At 46.2% G+C, this 15,599-nt stretch overlaps 2 protein-coding genes across 2 annotated transcripts; both read right to left on the reverse strand.

Moving 5' to 3' along the window:
* Positions 1-4,857: 4,857 nt before the first annotated feature.
* LOC147821050 (uncharacterized) lies at positions 4,858-13,058 on the reverse strand. Its single transcript, XM_087202617.1, has 2 exons — positions 12,662-13,058; positions 4,858-6,775 (listed from the first exon to the last, which is right to left on the reverse strand). Exon 2 carries the CDS (start codon positions 6,732-6,734, stop codon positions 5,523-5,525), a length of 1,212 nt encoding a protein of 403 aa, XP_087058743.1. The 5' UTR covers positions 6,735-6,775; positions 12,662-13,058; the 3' UTR covers positions 4,858-5,522.
* A 325-nt stretch (positions 13,059-13,383) lies between these two features.
* LOC147821051 (uncharacterized) lies at positions 13,384-14,566 on the reverse strand. The gene has a single exon (XM_087202618.1). It carries the CDS (start codon positions 14,407-14,409, stop codon positions 13,798-13,800), a length of 612 nt encoding a protein of 203 aa, XP_087058744.1. The 5' UTR covers positions 14,410-14,566; the 3' UTR covers positions 13,384-13,797.
* Positions 14,567-15,599: the final 1,033 nt, after the last annotated feature.

Raw genomic sequence — 15,599 nt, forward strand, 5'->3', positions numbered from 1 at the left:
AAGACATATAGATGATTGGAATAAAACAGAGAATCTAGAAATAGAACCACACATATATGGTCCACTGAATTTTGAAAGATTATTTAACATTAGCATTTTATACAATATAAACTCGATTCAAGAGTGGAGGAAGAGATAGTGTTTTCAGCAAACGGCACTACAACACCTGGTATCCATATATAAAAAATTAATCTCAACCCTTTTTTTCCATACATGAAAATAACTTGAAGGGATCTATGAACCTAAATAAGAAAGCCTAAAAGTATAAAACTTTAAGAAGAAATTATAAGGGAAAATATTTATGAATTCAGGGTAGGCAAGAACTACCTAGGATACAAAAAACATGATGGATAAAAGAAAAAAATTGATAAATGAGATTCCATCAAAATTTAGAACTTTAAATGACATCATTAAAATGAAAAGTAGTCCTTAAACAGACCATATTTACAATGCATATAACCTATGAGCAGAATATATGAAGAATTCTTAGAGCTCATTAATAGACAACCCAATTAAAATGTAGACATAAGATGATAAATAGCCAGTGTAGCACAAGGAATGGTGTGCAACTCTAGAATGAGAAAAACACTAATCAGTACAATAATAAGATTGAATTTTACACTCATTAGGGAGATGAAGTTAAAAGTTTTAAAAGCCTTGTCATGACTTTTTCTTTTTGTTGAATTCTCCCCCTTTGCATTTAATTTGTCACGCCCAATGGATTCATTCTGCTGGGTTTCCTGGGGTTGTGATCCTCATTGTCTTTTCCTAGGGTATTGTCTAAAATTTTTTGGAGTGCCGGTTTGGTATTCATGAAATTCCTGAGGTGCTCTTTATCATGAAAGTATCTTATTTCTCCATCAATTTTGAAAGATAGTTTTGCAGGGTACATCAATCTGGGTTGGAGGCTGTTTTCCTTTAGGGCTTGAAATACATCACTCCAAGCTCTTCTTGCCTTGAGGGCTTGCACTGAGAAGTCTGCTGTGATTCTGATGGGCTTTCCTTTGTATGTGATTTGTTTCTGTTCTCTCACTGCTTGTAGAATTTTGTTCTTCTGTTGGATTTCTGGAATCCTAACTATTATATGCCTATGTGTAGATTTTTTTTTGATTAAGGCTAGCTGGAGTCCTATATATCTCAATTATCTGTATGTCAAGTTCTTTTCCCCTGCTTGGGAAGTTTTCTGCCATCACTTCTGTGAACAGTTTTTTATGTCATCTGCACTCTCTCCTCTTTCTTCATTGACTCCAATCAGTCTTATGTTATTCTTCTTTGCATCGTCTAGCAGCTGCCGGATTGATTTCTCATGTTCCCTTACAATTTTAAAGCAATTTTTCTTTTCCTCCTCATTAATTGCAATCTTATCTTCTATATGTGAAATTGTATCCTCACATTGGTTCATTCTGCTGTGCAGATTTTTGATGGACTTTTTAATCTCCTGGAAATCTGTTTGTCTCTGTGTTATGGATTCCATTTGTTTCCTATGTTGGGATTCCATCATGTTCCTCAGATCCTCTATTTTTTTATCTGTGTCCTCTCTAGATTTATTAATCATGTCTTGTACCATGAGCAAAATCTTTGCTGTTATCTGAGTAATTATTTCTGATTTCATTTTTCCCAGATCCTCTTTTGTTGCCAGTTCAGAGACTCCAGGTGGTTGAGTATCAGATTGTTCCATCTTGTTTCCCTTTGGGATTGCTGTAGGTGATCTGAAAGTCTGCTTTTGAGGCTTGTTTATGTGTCTTCTCATTTCCACGGTGTGTGTGGGGGGTGCTTCTGGCACCCATGCAGCTCACCTTCTCTGCCCTAGGAGCTTGGGTTGGCAGCAAGGGAGCTTCCTTCTGGGTTCTGGGACTGGCTCAGCTTCTCTGCCCTAGGAGCTTGGGATGGAGGTGGGGAGCTTCCTTCTGGGTGCAGGGACTGGCTTGCCTTCTCTGCCCTAGGAGCCTGGGATGGCAGCAAGGGAGCTTCCTTCTGAGTGCTGGGACTGGCTAAGCTTCTCTGCCCTTCACTCTGTCTTTTTATGGGTCATGCACTGGACCTTTCCAAACCAAGGTATGCAGAGTAGTTTGGGATAGCAAAAACAGATTGAAATCTTTTACGTGATATTCAATGAAATATCTATCATGAGAACACTTGTTACAGCTTGTCCCCCTAGATGTCCCCCTAAAGCCTCATGCAGTCATAGGTGGGGCTTTTCAGAGGTGACTGGATCTAGAGTGTGTGATGACCAGTTTGATTCATGGTTCAATACTAGGCTCAAGGATTAAGGGTGTGAGTGCTACCTGCTCTAAGTAGCCTGGATGTGATATAAGAGCTAGAAAGAGCTGTGGTCATCCCTTGTTGCTCTGGTAACTTCTGCCCACCATGAACTGTTTCTCTATGATGCTGTCCTGCTTTGGAGCCAGCTGATTATGGACTGAAATCTCTACAAAATGTGAGCTAAATAAGCCTTCCCTCTTTAACGTTGAGTGTTGGGTAACTAAGACAGAAATTTGGTATGAGAGAAGTGGGGTCATTGTTGTGAGTGTACCTGACCATGTGGTTTAGGAGCCTTTGGAACTGACTTGTGGGAAGGGAAAGAATTAGGAAAGGTTTGGAGATGCCAGATGAAAAAGTAGAGCTGGAAGGCCTTAGGCTGTACTTGATGAGAGATTCTGGTCAGAGCTCAGAAAACCAGAAGGCTGATAGAAATGGTGCTGTTAAAGACCAGGCTCAGGAGCTTTCTACTGGGAAGAAGGATTGCATTGGCTATTGAACTCCAGATGATGTATGTTATGGCTTGGCAGAAAGTTTGTCTTCATTTTTCTCATGTCTAGAGACTTTGCCTGAGACTGAGATTAAGTGTGGTGGACTAATTATTCTGGAAGAAGAAATTTCAAGACATTCTAATGTTGAGGTGATAGCATGGCTACTGTTGGGGTTTTTTAGCCAGATTTATGTTGAGAATCAAGAGCAAATAGCCCAGCAGAATGATTCAAATAATTACGAGTTTGGTCAGAAAGGAAGCTCCAGTAAAGTTGCAACATACAAAGATGGAAAAGAGGAAAAATTGGTTGCTGAAAAGACTAGCAAGAAAAAGCCAAGTATTTCAGAGGAAGACAACAGAAAAGGTGGTCTGAGGACATCACAAGAGCCAACAGGACTCCAGCCTTTGCAGCCCAAGAGTTGCAAAGGTAAAAGACTTTGGTTTGAGAAGAGAAGCCCAGAGCACCATGTTCCAGAATGGTGGCAGCCTCAGGAAGTTATTCCTCAGGATTTGGTTCATAGACACTTGATCCCTACAGCCAAGAGAGAAGAAAGCCTGGCTGCTGCTCCAGCTTGTGACAGACCTTGGCATCATCCCCGTAGTGCTGGTTTTAGGTGCATGCAGAATGAAAGAGTTGTGGAGTCAGAAAGGTTTCCACCTAGAGTTCAGAAGAAGGCCTTGGAAGCAGGCAGTGTGCCCCTGATAGGGCAGTGTGTGAAGCTGTGATTGTAAAACCAAAGGTGCAGTGGAGATCCCAGAAGTTTGGAGAAATCAGAAATATGGATTGTTTAAGGGAAACTGCAAGGAGGGAGTAGAATCAGCCTGAGAGAAGCCATGGGAGTGCCCACCACTGGCAGTGTTGTGAGGGTGGATCCATCTGAGCCCTTTGGAGTTGCCACAGATTGCAGGGGATGCTTGAAGTGGAACTGTGAGATTTAATGTTTGTCCTGCTGGATTTTGGACTTGCTTTGTTCCCATTCCCTGCTATCCCCGTTTGTAACATTTGGAATGGAAATGTCTATCTTGTGCCATTGAATGTTAGAAGTGATTAACTTTCTTTTCATTTGTACAGGGGCTTGCAGCTAAGAGTTTGCCTTAAGTCTCAGAGGAGACTTTGGACTTGGACTTTTCAGCAATGTTGGAACAGTTAGGACTTTGGCAGCACCTGGAGATGGACTAAATGCCTTTTGCATAAAGAAATGTGCATGAGTCTTGAGTCTTTGGGGGGCCAAAGTGGAATGTTTTATGGCTGTGCCTAGATGTCCCCCCAAAGCCTCATGCAGTCATAGGTGGGGCTTTTTCATTGGTGACTGGATCTAGAGTGTGATGCCGGGTTTGCTTCATGGTGCAGTGCTAGGCTCAAGAGAACTAGAATTAAGGGTGTGAGTGATACCCACCCTAAGCAGCCTGGATAAGATATAAGAGATAGAAACAACTGTGGTCATCCTTGTTGCTTTGGTACCTTCTGCCTGCCATGAACTATTTCTCTGTGACTGCCCTGAATTGGAGCCAGATGATTATGGACTGAAACCTCTACAGACTGTGAGCTAAATAAACCCCCTTGTAGCAGACATCCCTGCCCAGAACTGGTGGGCTACAAGTCACACATGCTTCTTGCCTTCCCTAATTTAGCTATATTGTTTTATATCAGGAGTCAGACTGAAGCCCTATGTGACTCAAATGGGCATGTTAGATAACAAGTTGGGCTAGTATTGCTCCTTTTCTAATGGCTGTCACTAAGGCTTAGGTCCTGGTCTGTGAAGTGGCAGGGCTCTGCTGAGTTATATCCAGCTGAGGTCAGCATGACTCCCATTAAAGTTCTTTTTCCTAAATTATGGCTTCTCACTGACCTGATGGGTTGCTTGCTAATTGCACCTCCTCCCAGTACCTGTTTGTTCTATCCAAGCAAGATAAGCAGTGCTTCCTCCCTAACATCCCTGCTTGGCACCATTATGTCAGGTGTTTGGCAGTATTTCACTAGATGCCTTGAAAGCACACCCTGCTCCCTATTCCTTCATGTCCCGGCCCGCGGGTAAGTCAACGGAGACCCTAGAGGGGGAGCGAGGATGAGAGGGGACAGGGGACACGAGAGATGGAGACAAGACAGGTTTCTGATCAAGTCTCGTTTATTGCAGAAGCTGTTACAACATATATACCATAGGGCTAGAGGGGAGGAGCAAGAGGAGGGTACTGGGGCTACTTCCTTGTTGCCGGGTAGATTTGTAGCAGGCCCGGATATGTCCGTAAAAGGCACTCAAGATTTCCAGCGGGGGGGGGGCAGGGCCCCCTACAGGTCCTCCCTTTTAAAATTATTTTTTAGAAAAGCGTCAGGAGAATCAAGCCTGCGGGGGCTGAGCCTGTCTTGGGTCAGAGCAACATACGTGTCTGCACCGTGCACCTTACCCGTCATCGGTTAACCAGAGAATCAAGGCTCTGGCACCTGTCTTAGGCGGCACACGAGGGCTCTCTCATTGCATGGCACGCTTGCTCAGTTGCCCGTCATTGGCTTGCCAGCCCGCTCACCAGGTGGGGCGAGAATTTTACGCCGTGGCAGAGATGGAATCGGCCCATGTAGCGTATGTCCAGCCAACATCCTGACAGTAATTTACCGCTGATTTTGACGTACATCTTTGTCTCCACTATAGCTCCAGGGGAAATCACAACCTTACAAAATCAGAACTATCCGAGGACATTTTAGTTACTAAGATTAACATAGGTTAAAATACAAAGGGGAATACAAGGCTTTTAAATCATATCAGCCTGAACCTTTTATCTAAAAATCAAAGCGATTTCTACGTATAAGCATTGGTATCCATTGTATGCAGCAGCATGACAATAACAGACAAACACATACAATTGCAATGGCAAGAAACAATTGTTTTACCCATTGTAGGTTGGGTAGCCATGAGGTCAACCATTTAAATAGGTCTCCGCCATCCTCATTGTGCACCTTATTAGCCAGGTCTTTCAATTGTTTTATTGTATCATCGATTTTTTCTCCATTGTCAGTCAAATTAAAACAACACATATTTTTTATTTTTTCACAGCCCTGGTGATGAAAAAGCAACAAATAATCTATTGCTGCTCGATTATCCAAAATAGCTTGTCTTTGTTCCTGTAATTCTTGATTAATCAACGCCAGGGCGGTGGAGGTGGCATTCAATCCTTTTACCACTTTACAGGCTAATCTTCGTACTGCCGCTTCCGCGTGCACCCCGATGGACGGCAGAGCAACAAAAGACCCTATCATGACTAACACTTCTGCATCAGTCAATAGACCCACATCATCATTACATCCCGGGGCGGTATACGGCGACCACCGTCTAATTCGATTAGGTACAATCAAATCAGTTCTGTCTGGTAATATCACAGCCAACCGACTCAAGCAACAACGAGTGTCACTCAAGTTGGCCGGAATGTAATTAAAAGTTTCCCTTTCACAAGTGTAAAACCAACCCATTGGCAAAGAGACATGGCAATTACTATACATAATTTCTTGTTCAACACGGCAGGACATGTTTTCCAAACGTTTAACTTGCAGACATTTAGTTGTACAATTTCTGTATACAGCACATTCGGTCTTATTAGACATAATTACCTTAGGTGAATATAATTTGACAGCATTCTTGGGCCTGCGACAAGTAGCAGATCCCCAATTGTAACTATCTGCATATGTGAGATTTTTTCCTGGGATATCTTTAAACAGAGTATAAGGCCGCAATGATTCCAATGGGGTACATACAGGAACGAGGCAACTTCCCAACATATAATGAAAGTTTACATCAGCACTTAGACAAAACTCAGACAAGTTGAGCGAGCCTGCCAACTGAATCCATATATTTTTCATGTGGTCTAACCCTTCTGAAGGCGACACCACCCATACCCTGGTCAGCAACATCAGGGGAACTAGGCATTTCCAGCTCATCCTATTCTTGTTTTCGGATCGTTCATTCAGCCAGATGTCCTTCATGAGTTCCCTCTTCATTGTGCGCCGGAGGTCCAAACTTTAAATGATGACGATGTTCCCTAAGATCACATGATATAAATTTCACTAAGGAGTCCCTTTGAGGAATTAAGACCAGAACAATATTTTCTGGGTGGCCACTTCTATATTCATCAAAGGGAGTTCCCATCTAAAAATCACTTTAATCTAATAAATTCCAGTGATACCTTGATCCAAGAGAAAAGCATATCTTTAACAAAATAACATCATCAATGTAACGATGGGTGAATATCCCTTAAAGAGAAAAGAACATTTTGAGCTCAATTACATGACCACAAACAACAAACACTAGACAAACATGTAAGACGGTGTAGAACATCAGGGTGCACCCAAACATTACTAGATAAGCTGAATTATATCCTTGCTCATTTTAAATTGAAATTGTGGGCGCCATTGTTAACTGATCAGGATTGGACAACGTCAGGTCATCGGCATCATCAGCACGCCCATCAACTTGTTTTACTAGGCGTTCTGGGAGCCATCTGGCTGACTTCATTTCCTTGGAATAAATACACACCGATCCTCGGCCCCAGATAAGTACAGGATCGGGCCCGTGCCATGAGTGGTCCAGGGGGTCTTTCCACATCACCGAGGCAAATTGTCGTTGCGTCTCTGGTTGCCAGAAACGATTGGCTGCAGATGAACCTTTGGCATCCAAATTTAAGAAGTTAAGAATAAATAGTGCATGTGATATCAGGTTTCTAGGAGACCCCTTGGTAGGGTACCATTCCCCCTTTTTTATTTTGTCTAAAGTAATTTTGAGTGTGAGATTAGCCCTTTCTATAATGCCTTGTCCTTGAGGATTATATGGGATTCCCGTTATATGTGTTATTTCAAATTGTTTGCAAAAGTTGGAGAAGCCAGAGCTGGTATAGCCGGGACCATTGTCTGTTTTAATTTGTTGTGGACATCCAAGTACTGAGAAGGCAATGAGGAGATGAGCGATGACATGTTTAGTAGCTTCCCCGGACTGCAGGGTGGCAAATATGAATCCACTATAGGTATCAATGTTGACATGTATATATTTAAGATTTCCAAATTCAGGGTAATGCGTGATGTCCATTTGCCAGAGGGCATTTGGAATCAAGCCACGAGGATTAACTCCCAGATGAGGTGTAGGAAGGTGTAGAGTGCACGTAGGGCAGGCCTTAACAATTTGTCTAGCTTGTTCTCTAGTAAGCTTATACATAAGGCGAAGCGTGTGAGCATTAAGATGATGCAGTTGGTGTGCCTTTTGTGCCTGGTCAATTGGAATGGGGGCATCAGTATTTATTGAACAGGCCAAAACTTGAGGTCTTGTAGCTAGGTCTGCTAAGCGGTTGCCCTGTGTGAGTGGGCCAGGTAAGTTAGAGTGGGCACGAAGGTGTCCAATGAAAAAGGATTCGGATCTCTTTCTGATTAAATCTTGTAATTGGAGGAAGAGACCACCAGTCTGAGAAGCAAGTTTGATCAATCCACATGTTTCCAATAAGGGGACAGATTGAGCAATATAAGCACTGTCAGTAAAAAGATTAAAAGCTCGGGCAGGGAATGTAGAAAAGACCGCTATAACCGCCTGCAGCTCGGTTAATTGGGCCGAAGAGTGGGCGGTTTGGAACTGGGCAATGTTATCGTCCCACACATAGGCAGCCATCCCAGTGGAAGAACCATCTGTAAAAACGGATAGGGCTTCTGGCAGAGGAGAACAAGAAGTGACCTTTGGGAAAATGAAGTCATGTCTGTTAGCAAAGTCAATGAGTTTGTTGGGAGGATAGTGATTGTCCAATGATCCTGAATAAGAAGCGAGAGCAATTGGCCAGGAATCGGTAGTCTGCATAAGCCAATCGATTTGATCTTTAAGGTAGGGTTGGATAATGACATCAGGTTCCTTTCCAAAGTACATCTTTCCATGGTCTCTACCTAGAACAATCAGGTCTGCAACTGCAACATAATAAGGGTAAAAGGCCCGCTTAGGGGAAACTGGGAGATGAACCCATAAAAGGGGAGCGGTTTGCCAAAAGACAGCGGTGGGGGAGAGAGAGGTTCTGCAAACGATATATTGTAAAGGAGAGTTATAATCTACAAAGGTAATTGTCTGATTTTGAATGGCTTGTTCTACCGTGCTAATGGCTTTGCGCCCCTCAGCAGTGAGCTCCCGAGGCGAAGTGGGGTGGCTATCACCTTGCAGGGTATCATAGAGAGGCTTCAGGTCATGTTTAGTGAGCTTTAAATAGGGCATAAGCCAATTAATATCTCCGAGCAGTTTTTGGAAGTCATTCAGAGTTTTAAGACCGTCCAGCCGCAAGGTGAGCTTCTGGGAGGAAATATGACGTCCCTTCATCTGAAATCCGAGGTAACTGTAAGGGTCTTTTAGTTGAACCTTATCAGGGGCAATCTGGAGGCCACAAGATTCAAGGGCCCGCCGAAGGTCAGCATAACAAGCCAAAACCTCACTTCCCAATTGTCCCGCCACGAGAATATCATCCATGTAATGGATAATATACATTTGAGGCCAATTGTCTCGGGTGGATTGAAGTGCTGTGGCTACAAATGACTGGCACAGGGTGGGACTATTGGCCATGCCTTGGGGTAGCACTAGCCATTGAAAGCGCTGCATTGGGGCGCAGAAATTGGTCGCCGGGAGGCTAAAAGCGAAGCGTTTTTGATCTGCAGGATGTAAGGGAATGGTGAAAAAACAATCCTTTAAATCAATAATAACCTTATAATATCCAAGGGGGATGGCTACCGGTGAGGGAAGACCGGGTTGTAAAGCTCCCATGAGTACCATAGTTTTATTAACTGCTCTGAGATCTTGCAAGAGCCTCCATTTTCCCGACCGTTTTTTAATGACAAAAATGGGAGTATTCCAAGGGGAGTGGCTAGGAATGATATGGCCAGCATGAAGCTGCTCCTGCACCAGCTGTTGAGCTGCTAACAACTTCTCCTTGGAGAGGGGCCACTGATCGACCCACACTGGATCATCCGAGAGCCAGGTGATCTTTTCAGCATGGACCGCAGGAGCGTCAGCGACCCCTATGGAAAATGGCCCAACCCTGCTCGAGGGGGCCGAGGGACAGGCTCAATGGGGTGAGTAAGGCTAGTAGGGTGTTTTCCCAGCCCTGTTCCTGGAATGTACCCATTTTTAAACATCTGCATAGTGACAATTTCATTGGGGCTGGAAATAATTATCCCCATTTGTGATAATAGGTCTCTCCCCCATAAATTAATGGGTAACCCTGAAATGATATAAGGTTGAATGGTGCCCTGATTACCATCTTGGTCCCTCCAGGTCAGATCTTTGGCACTTTGTTTAGGATTTTGACTCTGCCCTATACCCTTGAGATGGGTGAGGGTGTCCTTCAATGGCCACGCCTGAGGCCAATCCTCTCCCTTTATGATAGTTACATCGGCACCAGTGTCGACCAACCCAGAAAACTGTCTCCCATCTAACCACAAGGTCATGAGAGGCTTTTGTGCTGAAAGTACCTCCGACCAGTAGACATCAGATGAGCCGAAACCCTGGCTGCCTCGGGCGTTTTTAAGAGCCTTATTAGAGGTGGAGAGAAGGGGAAGGAGTAACAATTGGGCAAACCTTTGGTCTGATTGAATGGTATTAATAACTTTGGGGGAAGAAACCATAACTTTAATTTCCCCAGAGTAGTCACTATCAATCACTCCTGGGTAAACCAGCAGTCCATTCATGGTACTGCTGCTTCGGCCTATTACGAGGCCAAAGGTCTCCTTAGGTAAGGGTCCAAAGACTCCCGTAGCAAGGGCCTGAACTCCCATTTCTGGGGTTAATACTGTGTGGGTGGTGGCACTGAGGTCCAATCCGGCACTTCCTTTTGTGGCTCTGACGAGGTCTGAAATGGATTGCTGTTTATTGGAGCAAAATTGAGCGCCCCGTAAATTTGTTTGGAATTGGGGGCCCGGGGCTGGCCCCCTTTCCCGTTTCCCGAATTCAAACCCTGGAGAGGGGGGAGGGGTCGACCCTGGGCATCAGTCTTGGATCGGCACTCACTCGCCCAATGCCTCCCCCGATTGCATCGGGGGCAGGGCCCTGGGGGCGGAGCGTCGGGGCCCTGCATTTTAGCGGTCGGGCATTCTCTAGCAAAATGGCCGACGGCCCCACACCGGAAGCATTTATTGCCGACGTGGCGTTGTAAGAATTGTTTGACTGTGAAGCCTTGCATGGCGGCCGCCATGGCAAGGCCCTGTTGGTAGGCGGCCCCAATCTCAGAACAAAGGCGAATGTAGCCGGAAAGGTCAGTTTTCTTTTTATAGGGGCGGATAGCGGCCTGACAGGCGGCATTGGCGTTCTCAAAAGCAAGCTGTTTAACAAAATCTGTCCCTGTCTCCGCGCTCCCAAAAATCCGGCCTGCCGCCGTGAGAAGGCGGTGGACAAAGTCCGCAAACGGCTCGTCCGGCCCCTGCCGGATATTAGTGAGGGAGGCACTCACGTCTCCTTTGGAAGGGAGTTTCCTCCAGGCCCTAGTGGCTGCGGTCTGAATCTGGGCATACAACCCCACGTCAAATTGCATTTGCTGGTCGTTAGCGGCGTAGGCCCCCTCCCCAAGAAGCATGTCAAGCACCCAACCATTCCCCGCCTGAGCATTGCGTCTAGCGGTCTCTCGACAATTCTCAACATACTCAGATTTCCATAATAAGTAGTCACCTCCTGCAAGGGTGGCACGGGCCAGAGTCTGCCAATCAATTGGGGTGAGCCAATTTTCTGCCACCGATTCTAGAATAGCCATGGTGTAAGGTGCAGTGGCCCCGTACTGAGCCGCAGCCGTTTTAAGCTCTTTAATAACCTTAAAATCAAAGCCGCCATGGTGTCTCCATGCCTGACCCTGTGCGTCAACAGTCTCAGTGACAGGGAAGGCTTCCACGGGCTCAAGTTCTAGGGGTACCCTTGACCCGGACGGCACCCTGGGGGTCGCCCCTCTAATGGGGGGTCGTGGCTTATGGGTGTCCTCTCTAGGGACATTTCCATGAGCCTTGCCTGTTCTTAAGCCCTCAAGCTGGGTAATAAGTTCTTGATGTTCCTTTTCTAACCTTATCTGTTCTTTTAGAAAGTCTATTTTGTCCCGGAGTTCCTTTTGGGGATCAACAACAGGATAGGCCAAAGCGGGAGTGCTGGGGCCTGGACGGATATAAGGAGGGGGGCACCCAGAGCCGCCCCGCAATGCTTCCCCCGCAGACTCGTCAGTTCCGGAGTCCTTTTGGGGTGGATCTGGGGGCGGAGGCAAGCAGCGATAGGCTTGAAGGGAGGGATATAGGGGCGGAACCTCCCGCGAGGGTGGGGTTGCCTTAGAGGCAGTGATGGAGGAAGAGGAAGCGGGGGTCCGGCAAGGCTTTGCCTTATAGGGCTTGGCAGGGATCGCGGCCGTTTGGGATTGGTCCGAGGGAACGTTATGTCCGTCGGGGGCGGGATCATCATCACTGTCAAAGGACATCAAGTCCTCTTCCTCGTCTGGCGAGGAAGGCGTGGCCTTAACTGGCCTGGGTCCCGGCGCCATATTGGCGTCCCGGGGAACTGCGTCAGTGTCACCAGCGGGTGTCAGCTCCTCACCACTACGGAGGGCTACCTCCCCAACCTGTATAGCCTGAGCTACCAGTGGATCCCTTGCTTTTTGGGAAATAATATCATTAATCAAATTCCAATATGAGAACGCCGCAATCGGGACCTTCCCGGGTCCGCAAGTGGCATAATAATCCTGGAGAGCCTCCCCCACCTTTTTCCATCTCTCTTCGTCAATGGTTCCCTCAGCAGGGAACCAGGGACAGAGATGTTTAATAAAATCAAAAAATTTCAGCAATTGTTTGACTGTAACCTTTACCCCTCGTGCCTGTAATGTCTTCTTGAGACCTTGCACAAACAGTTCGTGCTGACTAATGCCCTGTCCCATAATCGCTGCTCAACTTACCGAGGTGCAAAAAGACGGCAGGTCCACGTCAATCGCAAGCCTCTTCTATGTCGAGTATGCTCTTTGTTCCTCAATCTTAATCTTAGGGCCCCTGAGCAGCGTCCTTCACTGGATCCCCCGTTCTCTGGCCCCACGTTGGGCGCCACTTGTCCCGGCCCGCGGGTAAGTCAACGGAGACCCTAGAGGGGGAGCGAGGATGAGAGGGGACAGGGGACACGAGAGATGGAGACAAGACAGGTTTCTGATCAAGTCTCGTTTATTGCAGAAGCTGTTACAACATATATACCGTAGGGCTAGAGGGGAGGAGCAAGAGGAGGGTACTGGGGCTACTTCCTTGTTGCCGGGTAGATTTGTAGCAGGCCCGGATATGTCCGTAAAAGGCACTCAAGATTTCCAGCGGGGGGGGGGGGCAGGGCCCCCTACACCTTCACATGATTGTACTCAATAAATACTGGATGTGCTTGGAGGCCTTTATCTTTGTAGACTAGGAGCACTGATCAGGTCCCAAGACACAGCTTCTAAGTCTAGTTTCCTGTCTTTATTCTTTTGCCTTGTGCTTTAGTGGCTCACAGGAGGCCAGGACCCACTGCAAGGGTTCTGGCAACATCCCATTCCCCATTCTCTGTACCCCCTTTAACTTCAGGTGTTGATTTTGTCTTGGTAATGAGAGAAAAGTAACTAAGACGACACTCTATAAAAAGACAGAGATTTTTGTTGTGTCAGTAGATATAGTTTATTAGACCTTGGTGTATTATTTCTTTTTCATAGGAAGTGCAATCTACAGGATGGAGGAGTAGAGGAGGGAAAACTAACTGAGAAGAGCAGACAGTTCTTCCAAGGCCCTGCAAAGCAATGAGCCTTGCAGGTTGGGGGTCAAACTTTGTTGATGACCACTAACAAGGCAAATTAGATTTCCCATTTCTTGAATCAAATTTTTATTTTGGCATCCACAGAGGAGAGATCCAAGTCTTTCCAGTGCTGAATGGAAACAGTTCTTGAGGCTCAAATATTTGATAATCCCCACAAAAAAGCGAAATTAAGTTCAAGAACTTGTTTGAACTCCAGGAATTGCTGAAAAGCTATTTAGAGCTGAGTTGGAACTTGAAACTACAAATTGAGAATCAGCAGCCTGGTACTTAACAGGTGGACTCGCAGCAGGTGGGTTTGCAGCAGGTAGGCTGGCAGCAGCTGGGCTCACTGCAGGTAGGCTGGCAGCAGGTGGGCTCACTGCAGGTGGGCTGGCAGCTGGTGGGCTCACAGCAGTAGCAGCAGCAGGCCGGGCGGCAGCAGGACTGTCCACAGTAGGATGGGCGGCAGCAGGAGGCCTGGGCATGGTGCAGCTGGCAGCAGGTTGGGGGTGTGCAGCTCACCACGCAGCATGGGGGCAGGCAGGTGCCCTCCACACGGCAGTCTGGGCGGCACCACCTGGTGCGGCAGCTCATGGCACCGCTGCCACCCTCCTGGCCACTGCTGGTTCCACAGCAGCTGGTCTGGCAGCAGCTTGGCTGGCAGCAGCTGGTCTGACAACAGGTTGGCTGGCAGCAGCTGGTCTGGCAGCAGCTTGGCTGGCAGCAGCTGGGCTGGCAGCAGCTTGGCTGGCAGCAGCTGGTCTGACAACAGGTTGGCTGGCAGCAGCTGGGCTGGCAGCAGCTGGGCTGGCAGCAGGTTGGCTGGCAGTGGCTGGAACCACAGTTCCCACTGGAGGAACAGCTAGGGAAGCCACAGAAGCTAGTAGCGCAGCAGGCCATGGTGTAGGAGTTGGGTTGAGAGTTGTGCTGTCTTGGAGAAGGTTTTGAGTTTGGTGGTGACTGCTACACTGAGCCTTTTATAATCCTTGGCCAGCTGTTATTTTCCTGGTTCCTACAGTTTCTTCCTTATTTGTGTTTAAATAATTTGCCTCTGAATGATAATTGGCCTGTTCCTGAGTTATGTGTTCAGACTTCTGAGAGCCTTTTAAAGTTGTTTTTATTTGGTCTTCAATTAGGGTTCTTTACCATGGTATAGTCATTAGCATTCATTGGGAACACAACCCCTAAACCCCCATATTTGTTAAAATTTTCCCATTCAAAGAATAATTGGCTAATGCTACTCCCCCTGTAAGGAGTGCCATTACTCACTGTTTATCCTTGTAATTGGGCTTTGGGTCTCAAATGACAGTATAATTCTTAGCAACGTGTCTTCCAGTGTTGACAGCTGTTTCTTCAATACCTTTCCCATTTTCACTGTGACTATGAAGCCAGGCTAGATCCAGCTGGCCTGAAAAGGGATTCTTTCTTTCAGCCTTGGAAAAGTGAAGGGGTTGTCATTAGCAACATTTTCAGAGTAGTTGTAGACATAAAATGTTCCCAATATCTTATGTGTATCAATTCACTTAATTTTCACAGCAACAGTATGGGGTGGGTACCATTTCGACTCTCATAATCCAGCCGAGGAAACTGAGTCACAGATTTAAGTGACTTGCCTGAGTTCACACCAACAAGTAGGTGAATCTGAAAACTGAATCCCCACCATACAGTCAATTTCCTCTTTCCTGACGTAAGTAGTAGTTCTAAGGAAAATCAAAGGGTGAAAGTCAGATGTGAAAAAGAAAAACACCTGCTGACTTACAGATGTTCTTGAGAGTAAGGGGTAGGTCTTAGGGTAAGCAATAACATGCTTATAGCTACTTCTTCAGAGATTTTATTTATTTATAACAGCAGAATAAGTGCCTTTCAAGAACAAATGGTAAAAATGTGAGTTTATCTGTCTTGTGACTTTGTCTGTCTTTTACCACAATGTTATGGTGTAGATCTAAAATCTTTCCCTCAAAGTCTCATGTTCGTAGGTAGGGCCTGGTCAGAAGGGCTGGGTCACTGGCGTTGTGACCTTAGAGGGTGTATTCTTATCCCTGACTCTCCCTCCCTCTCTGTTTCCTGGCCACCATGTGGTGAACAGCTTT

This window comes from Heterocephalus glaber, unplaced genomic scaffold (assembly GCF_053883595.1).
Source record: "Heterocephalus glaber isolate CG9 unplaced genomic scaffold, H.glaber_assembly_v1.0 deba00001773, whole genome shotgun sequence".
Classification (NCBI taxonomy): domain Eukaryota; kingdom Metazoa; phylum Chordata; class Mammalia; order Rodentia; family Bathyergidae; genus Heterocephalus; species Heterocephalus glaber.

Excerpts from the sequence above, each read along its gene's own strand:
- LOC147821051 (XM_087202618.1), bottom strand. The coding sequence starts at position 14,409 with ATGGCCTGCTGCGCTACTAGCTTCTGTGGCTTCCCTAGCTGTTCCTCC.
- LOC147821050 (XM_087202617.1), bottom strand. The coding sequence starts at position 6,734 with ATGAAGAGGGAACTCATGAAGGACATCTGGCTGAATGAACGATCCGAA.